The sequence below is a fragment of the Capronia coronata genome (assembly GCF_000585585.1).
Source record: "Capronia coronata CBS 617.96 chromosome Unknown acBCG-supercont1.5, whole genome shotgun sequence".
In the NCBI taxonomy this organism is placed as follows: domain Eukaryota; kingdom Fungi; phylum Ascomycota; class Eurotiomycetes; order Chaetothyriales; family Herpotrichiellaceae; genus Capronia; species Capronia coronata.
Window position 1 is genome coordinate 2,028,946 of NW_006912897.1, and position 15,360 is coordinate 2,044,305.

Below are 15,360 nucleotides of genomic sequence, written 5' to 3' on the forward strand. Positions count from 1 at the left end.
AATCTCGAACACAACCCTCTCTCCATGGTCGGGTCCAGGTGCAAGATGCTGGAACGGGGTCGAAACAGACTAGAACCGTATCTGCATCTTACCCCAAACTAAAGGACAACATGCACGGTGACAGGTATGACGATTCGTGGACAGCTAATGGTGCAATTGTTCTAGTTCCACCTGGACTCGGTCTTCCTGCATATCAACATCCTGGCTTTGCAGGCACCCGTCAACCTGTTGCCTCAGCTGCCTTGAAAAGTTTCTGCAACGAACTGAATGCTTTCTTTGCGAAAGGCCCCATGTCGTCTCCATACTTTTCCGGCCCTTTGGCATCAAACACTTCGACCGAGACCCAACTCCTGAAGCCCGTTTGGAAGACTGCCCGGGTGAAGTCCTCGATGGGCAAATATCCGCCGTCGTATGGGATGGGGCGATAGTCATGGCTCCATTGACCTCGAGGTCTTAATCCACTCTCATCCGGCTTGTCTTCCAGAGGTGGCTCTACCTTGTATGCATCGGAAATCTGCAAAAAGAAGATTTTCTCTGGCGGAATGGTTCGGGAGAGTTCTTCACAACTGGCCTTCCACCTCTTGTCCAGCTCACTTTTATCCACGTCCTCAATCAACCCAGATTTCGTGGTCGGACTTCCCCATTCTCCCCCAGCGCTCTGGAAAGTATCCAGGCATAAACCAATGTTTGGTCTGTCAGCTCTCTTGACGATGTCCCAGACGTCCTTCCAAGTGGGAGCGTAAGTTGCCCAACACCAATTCTCGTATGCGATTTTGAAGCCTTTTTCCGCAAAGATATCTGCCAGTTCCGCCAAGTCAGATGCCATGTCATCGAAACTGGACGAAATCCCTTCGGCGTCGGACGACCCAATCTATCATCAGGCGTCAGCATATTCACGTCTGTCAACCTTACTGTGGAATGGTTTTGGAGTGTCCCCTACCTGCAGCATATCTGTCCCGACGGCGTCCATTATCGACATCCAGCCCTTCGCTCGCTCAAAGGCATCCTTCCTTTCCTCGCTCCCCTTGGGCCACCCTTCGAAGTTGGCAAACGGTTGCAAAATAAGGACCTTCAAGCCATGTTTCTCGCACAGCTTTCTTATTTCTTGTCCCACGGGTCGAAGTGTTGCATAGTCTTTGGGATCGATTTCTGATTTGGTTTTCGAGATTTGTTGACCATATGTCAGAATGTCGGGCATGGAGAGTTCGATTGCATTGAACCCAGCTTTGGCGATGGCTTTGAGCTTTGCCGGCAGCGTGTGCTTTGATTCGTCATGTCCTATCGAACATGAGGCGTAACAGACTGGAATCTTCTGTCCCATGAACTCAGTCATTATGGGGTGAGAAGAATTGTCACAGCACTCGTAAGTCAGTCCACCGTTTCTCTTGCTTGCCAGTTTTTATTCGAATCGAGTGTTTCTGAACGTTTGATGATGTTGCTTTCACTATACAGTAGGTCGTTCAGTGAATACACTTGTCAACGTTCTTCTCACCTTTCAAACGTCAAGTATTTTGCATCATTTCTTCTTCTTCAGACATCGTCACCCTGTAATATCAGATGAAATAGTCACAGCATCACTGGCACTACGAGAGATGCAGTCACCATTGTATGACGTCACTCTCGCGTCAGTCCCTGATGGCGTAAATGCGACCCATCAACCGTCCAGTATCTTGAGGCAAGTGGTGCATCTGTCCATATCTACTTCATACTGACGCAGTCATGTGGATATCGGCTTTCCATCGATTCCTGTTTCTTTGGGTCGGGTCGAGATAAATTTTTGACATCCCGCAGGTATCCTCAAAGCGACAAGACGTGCGATCAAGAAACTTTCAAGTGTAGTATAACACGTTGATTCAACTCTAACAAGACCTTTCAAAATATTAAAACCAACAAGATGGGTGACAGTGGGCCCGAGTTCAAGAAGGTATGTTCTTTTTGGCTCCTTGGTAGCATTGATCTTCCAATGGCCTCTGGAAATCGACAGGAGCCACTACAAACAAGATGCTGACTATTTCTGTCATACAGCTTGGCATGATTGGCGTAGGGAGCATGGGTGGGATGATGTCTCTTTTATATGCCGAACATGGCGTTGAAGTCCATTACTATGATCCCAGTATGTGGTGCCTACCGTTTCTTGGAAGGCCCCGAAGCCTTTCAGAGCTCACAACTTGAAGCAAACGCTAATTACGATGGCATGGTGAATAGAGGAAGAAAACGCCGACGCTTTGGAAGAAAATGCAAAAGCAATCCATCTCGAGAAGAGTGTGGTACGGCAGAAAGACTACAAAGACCTGTGTGAGAGTCTTTCCTCTCCCAACTCACCCAAGCTTTTCGTCTTCAGCACTCCACATGGCTCCGTGGGCGACGAGATCGTCAAGGGACTACAGCCGCACCTGAACATGGGCGACATCATCCTCGACTGTGCGAACGAGCATTGGCAGAACACCGAACGACGACAGGAGGAACTAGAACCTGACGGGATCCACTACATTGGATGCGGTGTCAGCGGCGGGTATCAGAGCGCAAGATCCGGTCCGTCCATGTCGCCAGGAGGGAACGCCGAGGCGTTGAAGAAAGTGCTGCCCTTTCTGCAACGAGTTGCAGCCAAGGATAGACAAGGCCGGCCGTGTGTGACGGCGATCGGACCAGGCGGAAGTGGGCACTACGTGAAGATGGTGCACAACGGAATCGAACAGGGCATGTTGTCGGCGATTGCGGAGGTCTGGTTTATCATGAACAGGTGTCTGAAGCTGAAATATGAGCGGATTGCCGAGATATTTGAATCGTGGAACCAAGACGGCCCCTTGCAGGACAACTTCCTCGTCTCGATCGGCGTCGACATCAATCGCACCAAGGACAAAGACGGCCATTTCGTGCTGGCCAGTATTTTGGATAAAGTGGTCCAAGACGTCGACAACTCCGAGGGAACTGGAGTCTGGACCTGCGAGGAGACGATGCGGTTGCATGTCCCATCGCCCACGATCGCCACTGCACATCTTTTCCGCCTCGCTTCAGCTGATGCAGCCCGGCGCCTGGCCGTGAACAAGTCCTTCAACGGCGGCGTGCAGCCCGGCGTGATCAAACTGGAAGTGCCACACGAGAAGTCTCTGCCGTCATTCATCGAAGACTTGAAGCTCGCTCTGTATGCGGCGTTCCTGTCCTCGTTCGTCCAAGGTCTTCAGATCATCAAGGCCATGGACCACGAGAAGGGCTGGAACCTCGACTACCGTGCAATCATCCAAATCTGGCGCAGTGGCTGCATCATCACCAGCGGGTATATCTCCGATCTGCTGGACGGGGTGTTTGCGCGACCTGACCACGACGACGACAATCTGCTGGCCAACCAAGAACTGGGCGACGAGCTGAACAAGTGTTTCCCTCCACTGAAGAACGTCGTGCTCAAGAGTCTTGAGGCCGACGCATACATTCCCTCCCTAAGCGCCACGCTCGAGTACTACAAATACTCAGGCTCGACGGAGCTGCCCACCCAATTCATGGAGGCCGAGCTCGACTATTTCGGCGAGCATAGCTTCGACCTCAAATCCGAGGGGCCCGGCGAGCCTGTCAAGGGGAAACATCATTACGAGTGGAAGCCTGCGGAGGGAATAGCCGACGAGAAACAAGAAAGTAAATTATGAGGAATGAATCTAAATCAGCATAGTCAGCGTAAAATGTTATACACAGACCAGACCTGCAGATAGTTCTCCTTGACCCGCCCAAGTCTACTCTTCTCTCAAATCTGAGAGACAGGTCTATCTCTATATATCAATGATGTTGACTGTATAAGAATCTTCAACCTGATAGATCGCCAATGTCCAAACAGGATGCAGAACTATATCAGCTCACGGTATAAGACACCCGACTGGTACCTTTACTCCGACTGATCTTCTTGACGCCAACTGTGCCACAAAGATCCGTCGAGTCAACATGTGTCCCACCACAAGGGTAGACCTCCGCCCCAACGATCTTGACCACGCGATATTTCTCGCCGGGCGCCAGCCTGAGCCCACTGTCCGGCGCGGGGATGAGCCTCTCGAGCCCATTCGCACGGAAGTCATCTTCACTCCAGAAATCCACCTCGACCGGCATGGCGCGGGCCACGTACTCATCAACACGGGTCTGGATGGGAGCCTTCCACTTGCCCTCGATCACACCCTGGAACTCACACGCGGCGCTGTCCGGGAAATGGCTGGCCTTGAGCTCGTCGAATCCCGGAATCTGCTTCTCGAGCAAATGCCGCACCGCCGCGCCCAGCACGTGGCCTGCAGTGTGGAGGCGCGAGTAGAGCAGACGCTTTTCAACGTCCAGTGACTGTGTGATGGTCTCGCCTACACTGAATGGTCGTGATTCTTCACTGAAGCGGCCTAGGTGCAGCACTTGGCCGTCGTGCACGCTGTCCATGCGTACTGATGATACGGAGAAGGTTGAGCCGGTTGATGAGGTCATGCTGCCGGTGTCAGATGGCTGGCCGCCGCCTTGGGGGTGGAAGATGGTTTCGCCGGTGATGACTACAGAGTCGTCGTCGGTGCCGATCTTGAAGAGCTGCCGGTTCGCTTCGGCTAGGGCGTGGAATGGGGTCACTGCCAACACGGCGGTGGAGAGATTGTAGAGCTTTGCATTATGCTGGAAGGCCAGAATTGTTCGGGCGACAGGACTTGACATGTTTGCTGGTACTGTAGCTCAACTGAGCTCGCTGGGGGGAGTTGAACTTTGGTTCTCAAGGTAGTCTGGTTGTTCGCTGATGTTGAAAATGGATCATGATGTTATCGGTCGCCCATCTTTTGTATGTTCATCGACCGGGTCCTCGTCCACTGAAAGATGATTACTCAAATGTGACTTTGAAATCGAACCTGAGTATGAATGACTCCGAGAGGACAGAATTGAGAGGAAAGCAAGCGAATATGCTTCACAAAGATGTGATCAAAAGGCGTTGGCCATTGTTCACCTTCCATGATGGGTAAGCATGTTAGAAGACTTGGCCACCTAACATGTCTATTGTGCCAGCTACCGTTCTGACAGACCAGCTATCAGCATGCTTATGGGCTGTAAGTTGAGCAAAAGTCATGATATGTTGCTAACCACTCAACACCTGGATGAGCCTATGGTCAATTGATACACCATTGATACACCATGTTATTCAGGTTGACTGACTGGGTGGACAAGTAACAGTGACTGTCATAGTGCGAAATAGGTCCAATGGCTCACTGCGCACTTTAGACGTGACACGATTTTAGCATGCTAAATGGTTCCCGATAAGGCAGGTATGGCGAACTACTCCTTGCACGACTTGTAGACACAGCCATCTTGACACTTTTTACGCTTCACAAACCCCGTCAACATGAGGGAGGCGTAGAAACCTACCTTCTTCACTGCTGTCACTCTCCAGAGTCACCTCACTTGTGGCCGAGTCTCCTGTTTGTCTGTCTCGGCGAGATGGATGTGGATTCAGAAACCCCCAACTCGGGGTCTCCATTGTCAGATATTGACTCTGACGACTTCCCTGAAGATGTCAAATTCAACCCTCGATCGCGCTCCCATTCAAGAGTGTCTACGATCTCCGTCTCAGAAGATGATCTAGGATCTCCCATAAGCACGACAGCGCGAGCACTCGACATGCCGCCGGCCAAACGTCGCAAGACGGGCGCATCAAGCTATGACCATGCCACTCCCCAGTCAGGTTCTACTGCTCCGGCTCCTCGATCGCGGTCTCGCTCTCCTACAGGCTCGATATCAAGCGACAGCTCAGGCTCAGTCCCTACCTCGCCATCCTTTGCCCATCTCGGTCCAACCCACCCTCTGTCAACCGCGTATGCCGCAGCTCAAGCCAACCCCGAAAACCCAGAATTGGCAGACTATGTACAGGTGACCAGATGCCTTTGGGATGGCTGCACAGATCCGGAGCAAGGAAACATGGATAATCTCGTCGCGCATATCAATGATGTCCACATCGTTCCGCGTCAGAAGAAATACTACTGCGAATGGGAAGGGTGTCCTCGCAAGGGTCAGCCTCACACCAGTGCCTACGCGTTGAAAGCACATATGAGAAGCCACACGAAAGAGAAGCCATTCATGTGCTCGTTGCCGGAATGTGACCGCAGCTTTACCCGGTCGGATGCTCTGGCCAAACATATGCGGACCGTTCACGAAACCGAAGCACTCCGTCCAAGTGATCCGGTACCTAGAGGGCATACTGGAGGCATTTCCAATGGAGGGTCGACTTCCAATCCATTCAAGAGACTCAAGTTGACAATGGGCGGCAAGACCAACGGCGATAAAAAGGCCACCCTTGTTGGAGACCTTCCCGCGTTGCCAACTAGATACTCTGTGGCCATGATGGGGATCAATCCTGATGACGTTGAAATGGCGGATGCTGATGGTTCAGAGGAGCTTGCCGATGCAGTCGACGTCGACAGTGTCCCCCTCACGCTCCCTCTTCCTCCCGATTACTGGCCGGCCGAGATTTTGGAAGACATGGACGAGTATGAGCGCAGTCTGCCTCCTTCACAATATTTCCGACTGCTGCGCCGCCAAATCCAATGGGCCGAAGAGGAAGGTCGTGATCTCCAACGAGAGCTGGAGGGTCTACGGTCTACAGTGGAAGATGCTCAGGGTAATCTGGTCAAGAGAGGATCGGGAGACGAGAATGGGGCAGATGAAAACCGCAAGCTCGAGTGGCAACGGGTCGAGGACTTGTTGGATGAGGTTTTACGAGCGGAATGCTCCAAAGTCATGGAGATGATGGGAGGGGCTCCACCGGATATTGCTGACCAGAACCCGTGGCAACTGGTGCAGTCGATGGTCAAGGATCGGCCGTTGGCAGAGTGAAGGGCACCAAGCGACAGTCATCGTGCACAAGAGCCACCTGATTCTGTGTGATCGAATATCTGATCTGTACGTCATAATCCAGAATCGCTTCATGGGGGTTATTCTTTCTTCTGGGCACGTCACCTCGAGAGCACCATTTTGAGGCCACGGTTGTCGATAGAGATGAAATCGAGTGCGGCACAAAAACAGCGAGATGCAAGTACAAGAGGCTTCGAAGCAAAGCGATACCTTAGGATATGGATAAACTCCAGAGCGTATTTGTTGAACACCTTCGCCGGGAACCGACCAAAAAAGCCACCTGACCTTTGGAGACGTATTACCATCAATGGCCCATGCTAGTACCTGGATACCTATTCTGTGCGTAGGACTCGCCCACAACGCGATCAATGCGTAGTGACGTTAATCCCAACCAGACAATGATGACTGTCAGCACTCAAACTCGGGCAGGCAGATGGCGATAGGAGGATAAATAGCGCGCAGACGGGACATGGCGGAGTAGCGATGATGAAGCCGGACTTTGAGCGCTTGTTGCTACGAGAACAATACCTGCGATATGCAAGTAGGAGTCAAGATGGCAGCAATCTGTAGTAAACATCCTCTTCGCGGCCAGCGAAGGTTGAACGCGGATGTTTGTGCAAGGCGCGGTGCATGCAGCGCACAGCCTCAGCCTTTGCTGGGTCCTGGCTTCCATCACTCCTCGAGTATTGGGACCACGGTACAGGTAAGGTAGCTGTATTTGGCCCCCGCGGGGATGGTTGGCCTTGGTCGTCACGCTGTATCGGTTTGAAATCTGATCGAGCCATGCAGCAAGATAAGATGGCGTCTCAGGAAGACTGACAGCCTAACAGCAGATCCAATGGGAGATGGAAAATGGAAACACGCCTGCAGGGTTGGCGGAACTTGCACAGGAACGGTTAGAGCCTTAGGGCTGTGACTCACAACGGAGACAGAGGAAATTGGAGCTACACCAGAATTGTTAGCTGGGAGAGTACAATCTTACCGCAACCAGGACGTCTCTGGAGGCATATGCTTGTGTGTGTACGCTGTAAATGATGGTCATACATCAAATTCCAGGTGCCGGCTCATGATCAGAGAGTCGCATGCAACGACAGTTGAGAAGGAAAATAGCAGAAACAACCTGAAGTCAGCAGGACGCATTTTGCTCAGAACAATTTTCACGTTGATGATGCCAAAGGGCGCACACATAACAACGATCCGCGGTGGGATTTCAAACAAATGACCATAAATGACATGCAGTACTCTGGAAACAATTCGTATCTGTACCTGATACATGGGCTGCCCACAAACCTGTTGGAACCATGATGGGCTGCACTTTTGCGACAGACGCATTGAGTGAATGGCCTTCATGCTGCTGCAGACTCGGACTCCACTTATTATGAGTCAACAGCTACAACTCCGCCATCATGCAGTGTAACATGTTTCGACGTGCAGAAGCGAGCGATAGTTCATGTTCTGTACTTTTCCTTGTAGAGACGTGGACTCCGAGAGAGAGAGTCGACACAAGAGAAAGCACGGCTTCCATCAGACAGCGGTCGGGTCAAGTACAGATATGATACGGCCTCTGTAAGACGGGCGGGCGGGTACAGTATCGCCTGGAATTACCCTCGATCTGGAGGTAACAAGGTTTGCACTTCATGTACTCTTGTGCCTGTGCCATGCAGTGCAGTGTGTCTGCCTTGGATCCAGTGGGGAGTTCGAGCCTGTCCCGGTCAGCCGTGCTCTGTCCTCACTCACTTGCAGTCCTCAATCCTGCAACATCACCCACCATACCGACGCACTCAGGTGAAAGAACAGGGCGAATTGCTGATTCTATTTCACTGTTCTCTTCTTCTCTGTTATCATGGACCCGAAGAGTCCTCTCTGTCTCTGTCTCTGTCTCTGTCACCCGGAGCCAACAACCTAATGAACATGTGAGCCTTTTTGGCAACCGGGGCCTGATGTCTTTGACCAATCGCTGAGAGCCCTCTAGTGGAGCTACCCAATCGCATCTAGCCTTCCCGCATTGACCCACACTGCCAAGGCCCACTGCGACTCGCACTCACGGCAGGCGCGCTCAGCGTGCTTCCCACTTAAACTTCCTCCCGTCCCCGTGCCTGTTGCCTGATTTTCTCTTTTTCTTCTTCCTCTTTTCTCCATCACCACCAACAATCATTACACTCAGAGCATCACTACGACTTCATCAAGACATGGAGTCACTCTGATCCCCTCGTCGTCACCTCCCTATCTCGCTCACCGGCAAGATAGACTCAGTCATCCATCCCCGTTTACAACCATCTGACTCTCAACTCCCCCCTCGTACACAGTCTCCACCCGGAGTTTCTGTGAACAAAGGCTTGGTCGCTTCTCTTAGCAAGACCTCTTCACTGCCCACCGCAACCATTCACGCGTTGGATTTCACATCCTTCACCACGGATCAACAGCAATCATGGCGTTCCTCAACCCCAAGATCAACCGCTGCATTACCGCACAACCAGCACAGCTTCACCCAGGACTTTCAGCTCTTCGCCGCTCCGGAGTACCTCTCTCAGGTCTCTCCGACTGCCTCGCGTGCGCAGGTGATATCGAGTACAGCCCCTAAGAATTATAGATTGTCTCAATCCAGACAACTCTCCCTCTCCAGCAGAGTGTCTCCAGTTCAGTCTTGTCAGTCTCCGTCTCTCGGGCCTTTCCACTCAATCAACCACCGGTCTTATTCAACTCCGGCATTACCAAACCAACAGCGTCTTCGAAGACAGAGCTTGCATCAACTAGCTCGTTTGCACAGACTGCCCCCTGTTCCTCCATTCGATTCAACTACATCAACCACTCATAGAAACAACTCAGTTCCAACACTTGCACAAGGTACGAACCATCAACAACTTGCCCACAGTATCAGACCACTAACTCCCCGTTCAGGCGACATGTCGACCGTCTTTGATACTACCTTCCTCCCGGGAGGCGAGTTTCTCGCTTCCCAGGGTGATTTCTTGGACTTCGATACCAACTTCCAACCAACTAACTACACCGCTGTCTCTGGGATGACGTCGAATGATGGCACCGTTTCTCCGTCCGATCTCTTCAAGGATGATTCGATCATCATGTCGGCCCCGCCATCTACTGCTTTCCCCAACTTGAGTACTCCGGAGTCTGGCTACCTGGAGTCTCCGGCCATGGCCAGCAGCGGCCTGAACACCTCCCCATTGGAAGATGGACTTCTCGATAGCCAGCTTAACTTTGCCGAGCTTGATAACATGGCACCATTGTTCCCACAGAATGGCTTCGATCAATTTGCTCAACAGCTCATGTCAACTGATCCGGCTCCAACCAAGCCGAGCTTCAGTGCCGTGAAATCTCAGCCTTCTGCCAGCCCGTCTCCCATGGTCAGACAGAAATCATCTCCCGGCCGACCGCCGTCGATGCCTTTTGCACATGGGCACAAACTCTCGGAAAGTTACGGTATCAACAAATCCTCGTCAAAGTCGCGCAGCAAGACCTTGCCCGAAATCAAGATCGACAGTGAAGATGACAAGGAAACTGCCAAGCGGAAAAAGAACACTGCTGCCGCTCGGAAGTCTCGGCAAAGAAAGCAAGAGGCGGCTGAAGCTGCCGATGCAGAGATTCAGCGCCTTCGAGCCATCATTTATCGTCTGGGAGGTGATCCCGATGCGGAAGTTTGAATGAGTTTCAGTGACGGAATTTTTTGATGAATCGAGGACAGGACAATCAGTCTTGTCTTGATGCTTGGTTTCGTTGCAATGCTTCGGACCATATTGACGCTGTCGCTATCTGCTAGGTAGCACTCAACGCAGCTGCATGACGCTTGGGGTTGGGGAATCATCAGGCTGAAGCCGTGAAGGCTGCCTTCGCCTTCCGCCACGTCGAGAATTTTCTTTTTGTATCGGTTCAGGCGATCATTGAGGTTGATGAGTGTTACCCTCGGGGGTTCTCAGGCTTCTTCTGCACAATCTCATCGCTATGATTTCTTTATTGCGGGTGACGTTCAAACTTGGGACCGCGTAACAGTGGACTCGGGCATGTTGTCCCCGTTAGTCAGTCTGTTTGTTTTGACGAAACATGGCCGGTTCTGACCGTCTCCCTGTCACGACATTGATCAAATTTCCTTTTTGACCTCCGTGGACGTGCAAGGATATTTGAGTCTTGAAGGGATTGACTCGTGGCCTGTTGAAAAGTGTGATTAATTCTTGTGATGATCATGAATCCCGAAAGGGTGAAAGGGATGCATCACTGGTCATTCCTTACCGCGATTAGCTAGCTATTTCAGACAAGACGTGATATCCCGTCTTGCCCTCCAGACTCTTTTGAGTTGGAGTGATGAATACAACTCAGTCTCTACAACTTCTACCTGGCTTCCAAGGCTCTTCATGTCTTGCGACACACCGCCACTCTCAATTGTAGAGGTCAAACATATCTGTTAGATTATCTACTCCCTCCCTACCTACACTGTGAACATGTTGATGCTTGACCAATGCACAGCAACCGAGGGTTGCAGACATTCTTATCATGTTGCGTGCGCCTGCCTATAGTCTTGGAGATGACGATGAAAGTGAACCCCAACAAGCATCGTGCCTGGTATAGTAACGTGGCAGCGAAGGAACGTTTACAGAGTACACAAGACACAAGACACAAGACACAAGACATACGGCATCCAACATCCAACATCCAACATCCAACGTCTAACATCTATAAAGTCCGAGAAGCACAATGTGGCCGCAACTTACCTTAGGTATCTAACTATCCACTACTACGTTCTACGTACATACGTACTTGGTAACTACTAGTATGAATGGGACAGGACAGTCATCCTCCTTCAGGATATCGTTATAAATCTCGCTGTTGGGCGAGCAACTTCGACCTCTGACGCCCGTTCGGGGTGTCGAATTTCCGAATCAGGATATCGATACCCACCTTATTATGCCAGTGCGACTTGGATACAGCGATCGGCCGATATACCTTAGCCATTACAGTGTGCAGGGTGATCGTTACGGCTGGATTCTGTGTACAACGATACTAAGGTAGTTAGTACCTCACCTACGTTACCTAGGTGGGTAGGTATGTTCGTTCAACCCTCCTGTCCCAGTCTTCCAATACAACTTGGAAATCAGGATCCTTAGTAGCACAGAAGGACAATCAGGGCCATGGATGATACGAACAAACCAAAGCATTATCGACTCTTGACATCTGTTATTAGCTATTACTATCTCAAACTCGCTATGCTGCTGCTGCTGCTGCTGCTATGCTACTGAATTTTTCTGGCCCTGCATCATCTGTCACCACTATCGCACCATGCCATGTCGATGACAAGATATCGAAGTGTGCCATCCGATGCTTTCAACCATCACATTTTCACTTCAACATGTGACCAATCCAAAACAGAAGTGATCCATAGACACCAAGCCCACCGGGAATATCGCAAAGGACTAATAAGCCTCCTATTAGTTCCCCAAGGGTGGCTTCCACCGCCTTCCATCCAGTAGCACACACTTGCTTTCAATGGGGGTATCTCTTTCTCATAAGGAACCAGACTTTGCATAAGCGGGGTATCTGTACTAAAACGCACATTTGGACACAATCCAACACGAAACAAAACAAAAATTGGCCAATTTCGATCTAGTGGTGGTGGGTATCGTGGAAAAGCAGACGGAAACATATGCAAATGAGTGGTGTTCGAGTTTGTCGTCGGAATCAAGGAGCGGGACTGGTGAAAACGGAATGAAGGAAAAGGAGCAAGCCATTGCAGGATTCGGGCGTAGAACCCATCTCCGAAATTCGGATCGCGCCACCTCAACCGAAGAGGCCAGAGAGACGAGAAGGGCTGTGAGGAGGTAGCGAAGGATTGCTGTAGTTCCTCTCGTCCCACCACTTCTCAAACTCAAGTGGACTAGTCGCTCGAGGTAGTCGGGCTGAATGTGACAGAGAGTTGCGTGGTGTCTTGTCTCTGACCTCGTTGGACCTTCAAGCTGCCGCCTTGACCTCTGGAGCCGTAGAAATGGTGGCGGCGGGTGCGGGCTCGGCCACCACGTCTTCTGGGACAATATCGCTGGTGGTCTTCGGCTCAGACGTCTCTGCAGAGGTCTCAGGGATGGTGGTTGCTTGATGAGCCGTGGGTGCAGTAGTAGCAGCTGTCTCAGTGGTGGGTGCGGTGGCAGTCGCCTTCTCCTTGGGCCCTTCATACTTCACCGCTTTACTAGCACGGCGAACAAGGTTGCCAATCAACTTGCCTGGCATGGGCGATTTCTCCCGCTTGGGCTCGGCAGTCGCGTCTTCGGCATCGCTGGTCTCGGTTTTCTTCTTGTTGAAAAACAGCGAAGTTCGGCGCTTGTTGTCGCGGGCAGGACGCTCTTCCTTGGTCTCAGCCGGGGTGTCGACGATGGCCGACTCGTTTGGATCGGCGCTGGCAGCGGCAACGGGGTCTTTGGCGATCGCATCGGCGGCGGCCTCCTCCTTGGTCTCCTCTTTCTGTTCCTTCTTGCCTTCAAGCTTGGCCTCAGTCTTCTTGATGAAACCCAAAAAGCCACCCTTCTTCTCCGTCTTGGGAGCCGGGGCTGTCTCGGCCGGAGCAGGAGTGGCCTCCGTAGCAGGCTCTTCAACTGGGGCTGCAGAGGCGGCAGTATCGGCATCAACTGGAGCAGTGACATCCGCAGTGTCGATAGGCTTTGTATCGATTGGCTCTTCAATCTTTGGAGCGGTCTCGGAGACAGGAGGAACATCCGACGGTGCAGTCGCTTCAGATTCCGTCTTCTCGGTGGCCGGGCTGGTCACACGGTGCTTGAAAAAGTTTCCAAAGACAGAGGCGCGCTTAGCCTTCTTGTCAGTCGCGGCTGCTTCTTCTTTATCCTCCTTCTTGTCGGTTGCAACAGCAGCAACTGGGGCTATACCGTGTTAGTTAGGTTTCCTTCGTCACGAATGCTTCCACTTACCATTCGCGGCAACGGCGGCCGAAGCTTCAGCAGCCTCGACAGCCTTGCTGATGGTCGGCTCCTCGCTTGCCTTGGCTTCTTCTTTCTTCTCTTCAGCTTCAGCCTTCTTCTCCTCCTTTACTTCTTTCTTGGCCTCAGCTTTCTCTTCCTTCTTCTCGACGAGCTCATCTTTCTTGCCGAGAAGGGTTCCGAAGATGCTGCCACGCTTGCGGGATTGAGATCGCTCCTTCTTGGTCTTGACGGCTTCATCGGAGCTGCTGGAAGATATGCTGGCGTTATCGGCGGCGACAGGGGCGGTGACTGCAGCGGTGGCAGTGGCAGTGGCTGCATCAAGGGACTTCTTGGGTTCCTTGGACTTTGAGCGGGCAGTCTTGACCGAGGTGACCGGAGCAATAACGGCAGGTTTGGCTAGAGCTGCATTAGCCGACGATCATTGGTGGAACCCATAGGTCATCATGAACAGTGTAAACTCACAATAATCCTCGACGTTCTTCTTGTAGCTCTCACGTCCAATAATTTCCTCCTTTAGACCTTTGGCTTCTTCGACGGCCTTCTCGACCGCGAGAACCCAGCTGTCGCGCTCTTTGGGGGTGTTGGCCTCAAAACGGTGTTGATGGCTGCCAGCCTTGAAGGAGAACTGGTTGTAACCTTCCTTTGCGACACTGGAAGCATCGGCCTGCGCAATAATGTTAGCAATTGTCATCCTGGAAAACACCATTATGGGAGGTTGTTGCTTACCAGGTTGATGATACCGACCGGAGTTGGCTTGTCCTCGACGCGCTTGGCGAAGAACAACAAGCCCTTGCCGGTCTCACGAGCCCATGCGGCGGTCGAGTGTTTCGCGTCAGCCTTCTCTGAGCGCAAGAAAGTGGCCAAAGATTCGGTTGAAGATGGCTCTTCCGAGAACCAGAAGTAGTGCTTGGTGAAGAAGAATTTCCTGGGAGCAGACCAATCAGTATTGAACGTTCGGCTTTGAATCGACCAAGTCATGCGCGCAGGCAAACATACTTGAACAAGGTTGGCTCCTTGTATCCCAAGACACCTTCTGTCGCAGGGACAGTCGCGGCAGGTGTTTCCTCTTTCTTGACCTCTTCGGCAGCCGGGGCCGCAGGCTCTTCACTTGCGACAGCTGCTGCGGGAGCAGACGATGTCGTCTCAACCGGAGCAACTGACGTCTCTGCGGGAGTGGTTGAGGCTTCAGTAGGTTCGGGAACCGCCTTGGAGGTCTCCGCCACAGGAGTCTCCTCGACAGGTTTGGGGGCTTCGACAGACATGATGATGATTGTGAAGTCGAGCGCTGGTTATGTGCACCAGTGGTTCTGAAATGGGATCAAGATGTGCAAGATCAGGTCTCCAGACAAAGAAGAATGTGTCTGACTAGAACTTATGGATGGTGTTTGACAATACGAAGGGCGAAGATTCACCAGAATGCTTTGTATGAGCACAGGGACCTCTTGCCTATGAGGGAGTATCTTGAAATACTAGTAGGATGAAGATGAGGGAGAAAAGGTGCAGTTGCAGGAAGCGAAACCGCTGGATATGAGAAGAAGGGTCTTGTTTGTGTGAAGAGGGAGGAGAAAAAAGGATTGGACAAGAG

The 15,360-nt window shown here is 51.8% G+C and overlaps 6 protein-coding genes across 6 annotated transcripts; 3 read left to right on the plus strand and 3 right to left on the minus strand.

Moving 5' to 3' along the window:
* Window positions 1-220: 220 nt before the first annotated feature.
* On the minus strand, window positions 221-1,333 carry A1O1_06403 (uncharacterized protein; the record flags this gene model as incomplete). The annotated part of the gene is made up of 2 exons (XM_007727282.1): window positions 221-871; window positions 941-1,333. The coding sequence occupies 2 exons, from the start codon at window positions 1,331-1,333 to the stop codon at window positions 221-223; spliced, it is 1,044 nt and encodes a 347-aa protein (XP_007725472.1).
* Window positions 1,334-1,894: 561 nt separating this feature from the next.
* Window positions 1,895-3,638, plus strand: A1O1_06404 (uncharacterized protein; the record flags this gene model as incomplete). The annotated part of the gene is made up of 3 exons (XM_007727283.1): window positions 1,895-1,924; window positions 2,026-2,113; window positions 2,206-3,638. 3 exons carry the CDS (start codon window positions 1,895-1,897, stop codon window positions 3,636-3,638), a joined length of 1,551 nt encoding a protein of 516 aa, XP_007725473.1.
* Window positions 3,639-3,837: 199 nt separating this feature from the next.
* A1O1_06405 (alanyl-tRNA synthetase) lies at window positions 3,838-4,662 on the minus strand (the record flags this gene model as incomplete). The annotated part of the gene is made up of 1 exon (XM_007727284.1): window positions 3,838-4,662. The coding sequence occupies one exon, from the start codon at window positions 4,660-4,662 to the stop codon at window positions 3,838-3,840; it is 825 nt and encodes a 274-aa protein (XP_007725474.1).
* Window positions 4,663-5,433: 771 nt separating this feature from the next.
* Window positions 5,434-6,825, plus strand: A1O1_06406 (uncharacterized protein; the record flags this gene model as incomplete). Its single annotated transcript, XM_007727285.1, has 1 exon — window positions 5,434-6,825. One exon carries the CDS (start codon window positions 5,434-5,436, stop codon window positions 6,823-6,825), a length of 1,392 nt encoding a protein of 463 aa, XP_007725475.1.
* Window positions 6,826-9,746: 2,921 nt separating this feature from the next.
* On the plus strand, window positions 9,747-10,502 carry A1O1_06407 (uncharacterized protein; the record flags this gene model as incomplete). The annotated part of the gene is made up of 1 exon (XM_007727286.1): window positions 9,747-10,502. One exon carries the CDS (start codon window positions 9,747-9,749, stop codon window positions 10,500-10,502), a length of 756 nt encoding a protein of 251 aa, XP_007725476.1.
* Window positions 10,503-12,798: 2,296 nt separating this feature from the next.
* A1O1_06408 (uncharacterized protein) lies at window positions 12,799-15,037 on the minus strand (the record flags this gene model as incomplete). Its single annotated transcript, XM_007727287.1, has 5 exons — window positions 12,799-13,715; window positions 13,764-14,171; window positions 14,238-14,439; window positions 14,502-14,700; window positions 14,772-15,037. The coding sequence occupies 5 exons, from the start codon at window positions 15,035-15,037 to the stop codon at window positions 12,799-12,801; spliced, it is 1,992 nt and encodes a 663-aa protein (XP_007725477.1).
* Window positions 15,038-15,360: the final 323 nt, after the last annotated feature.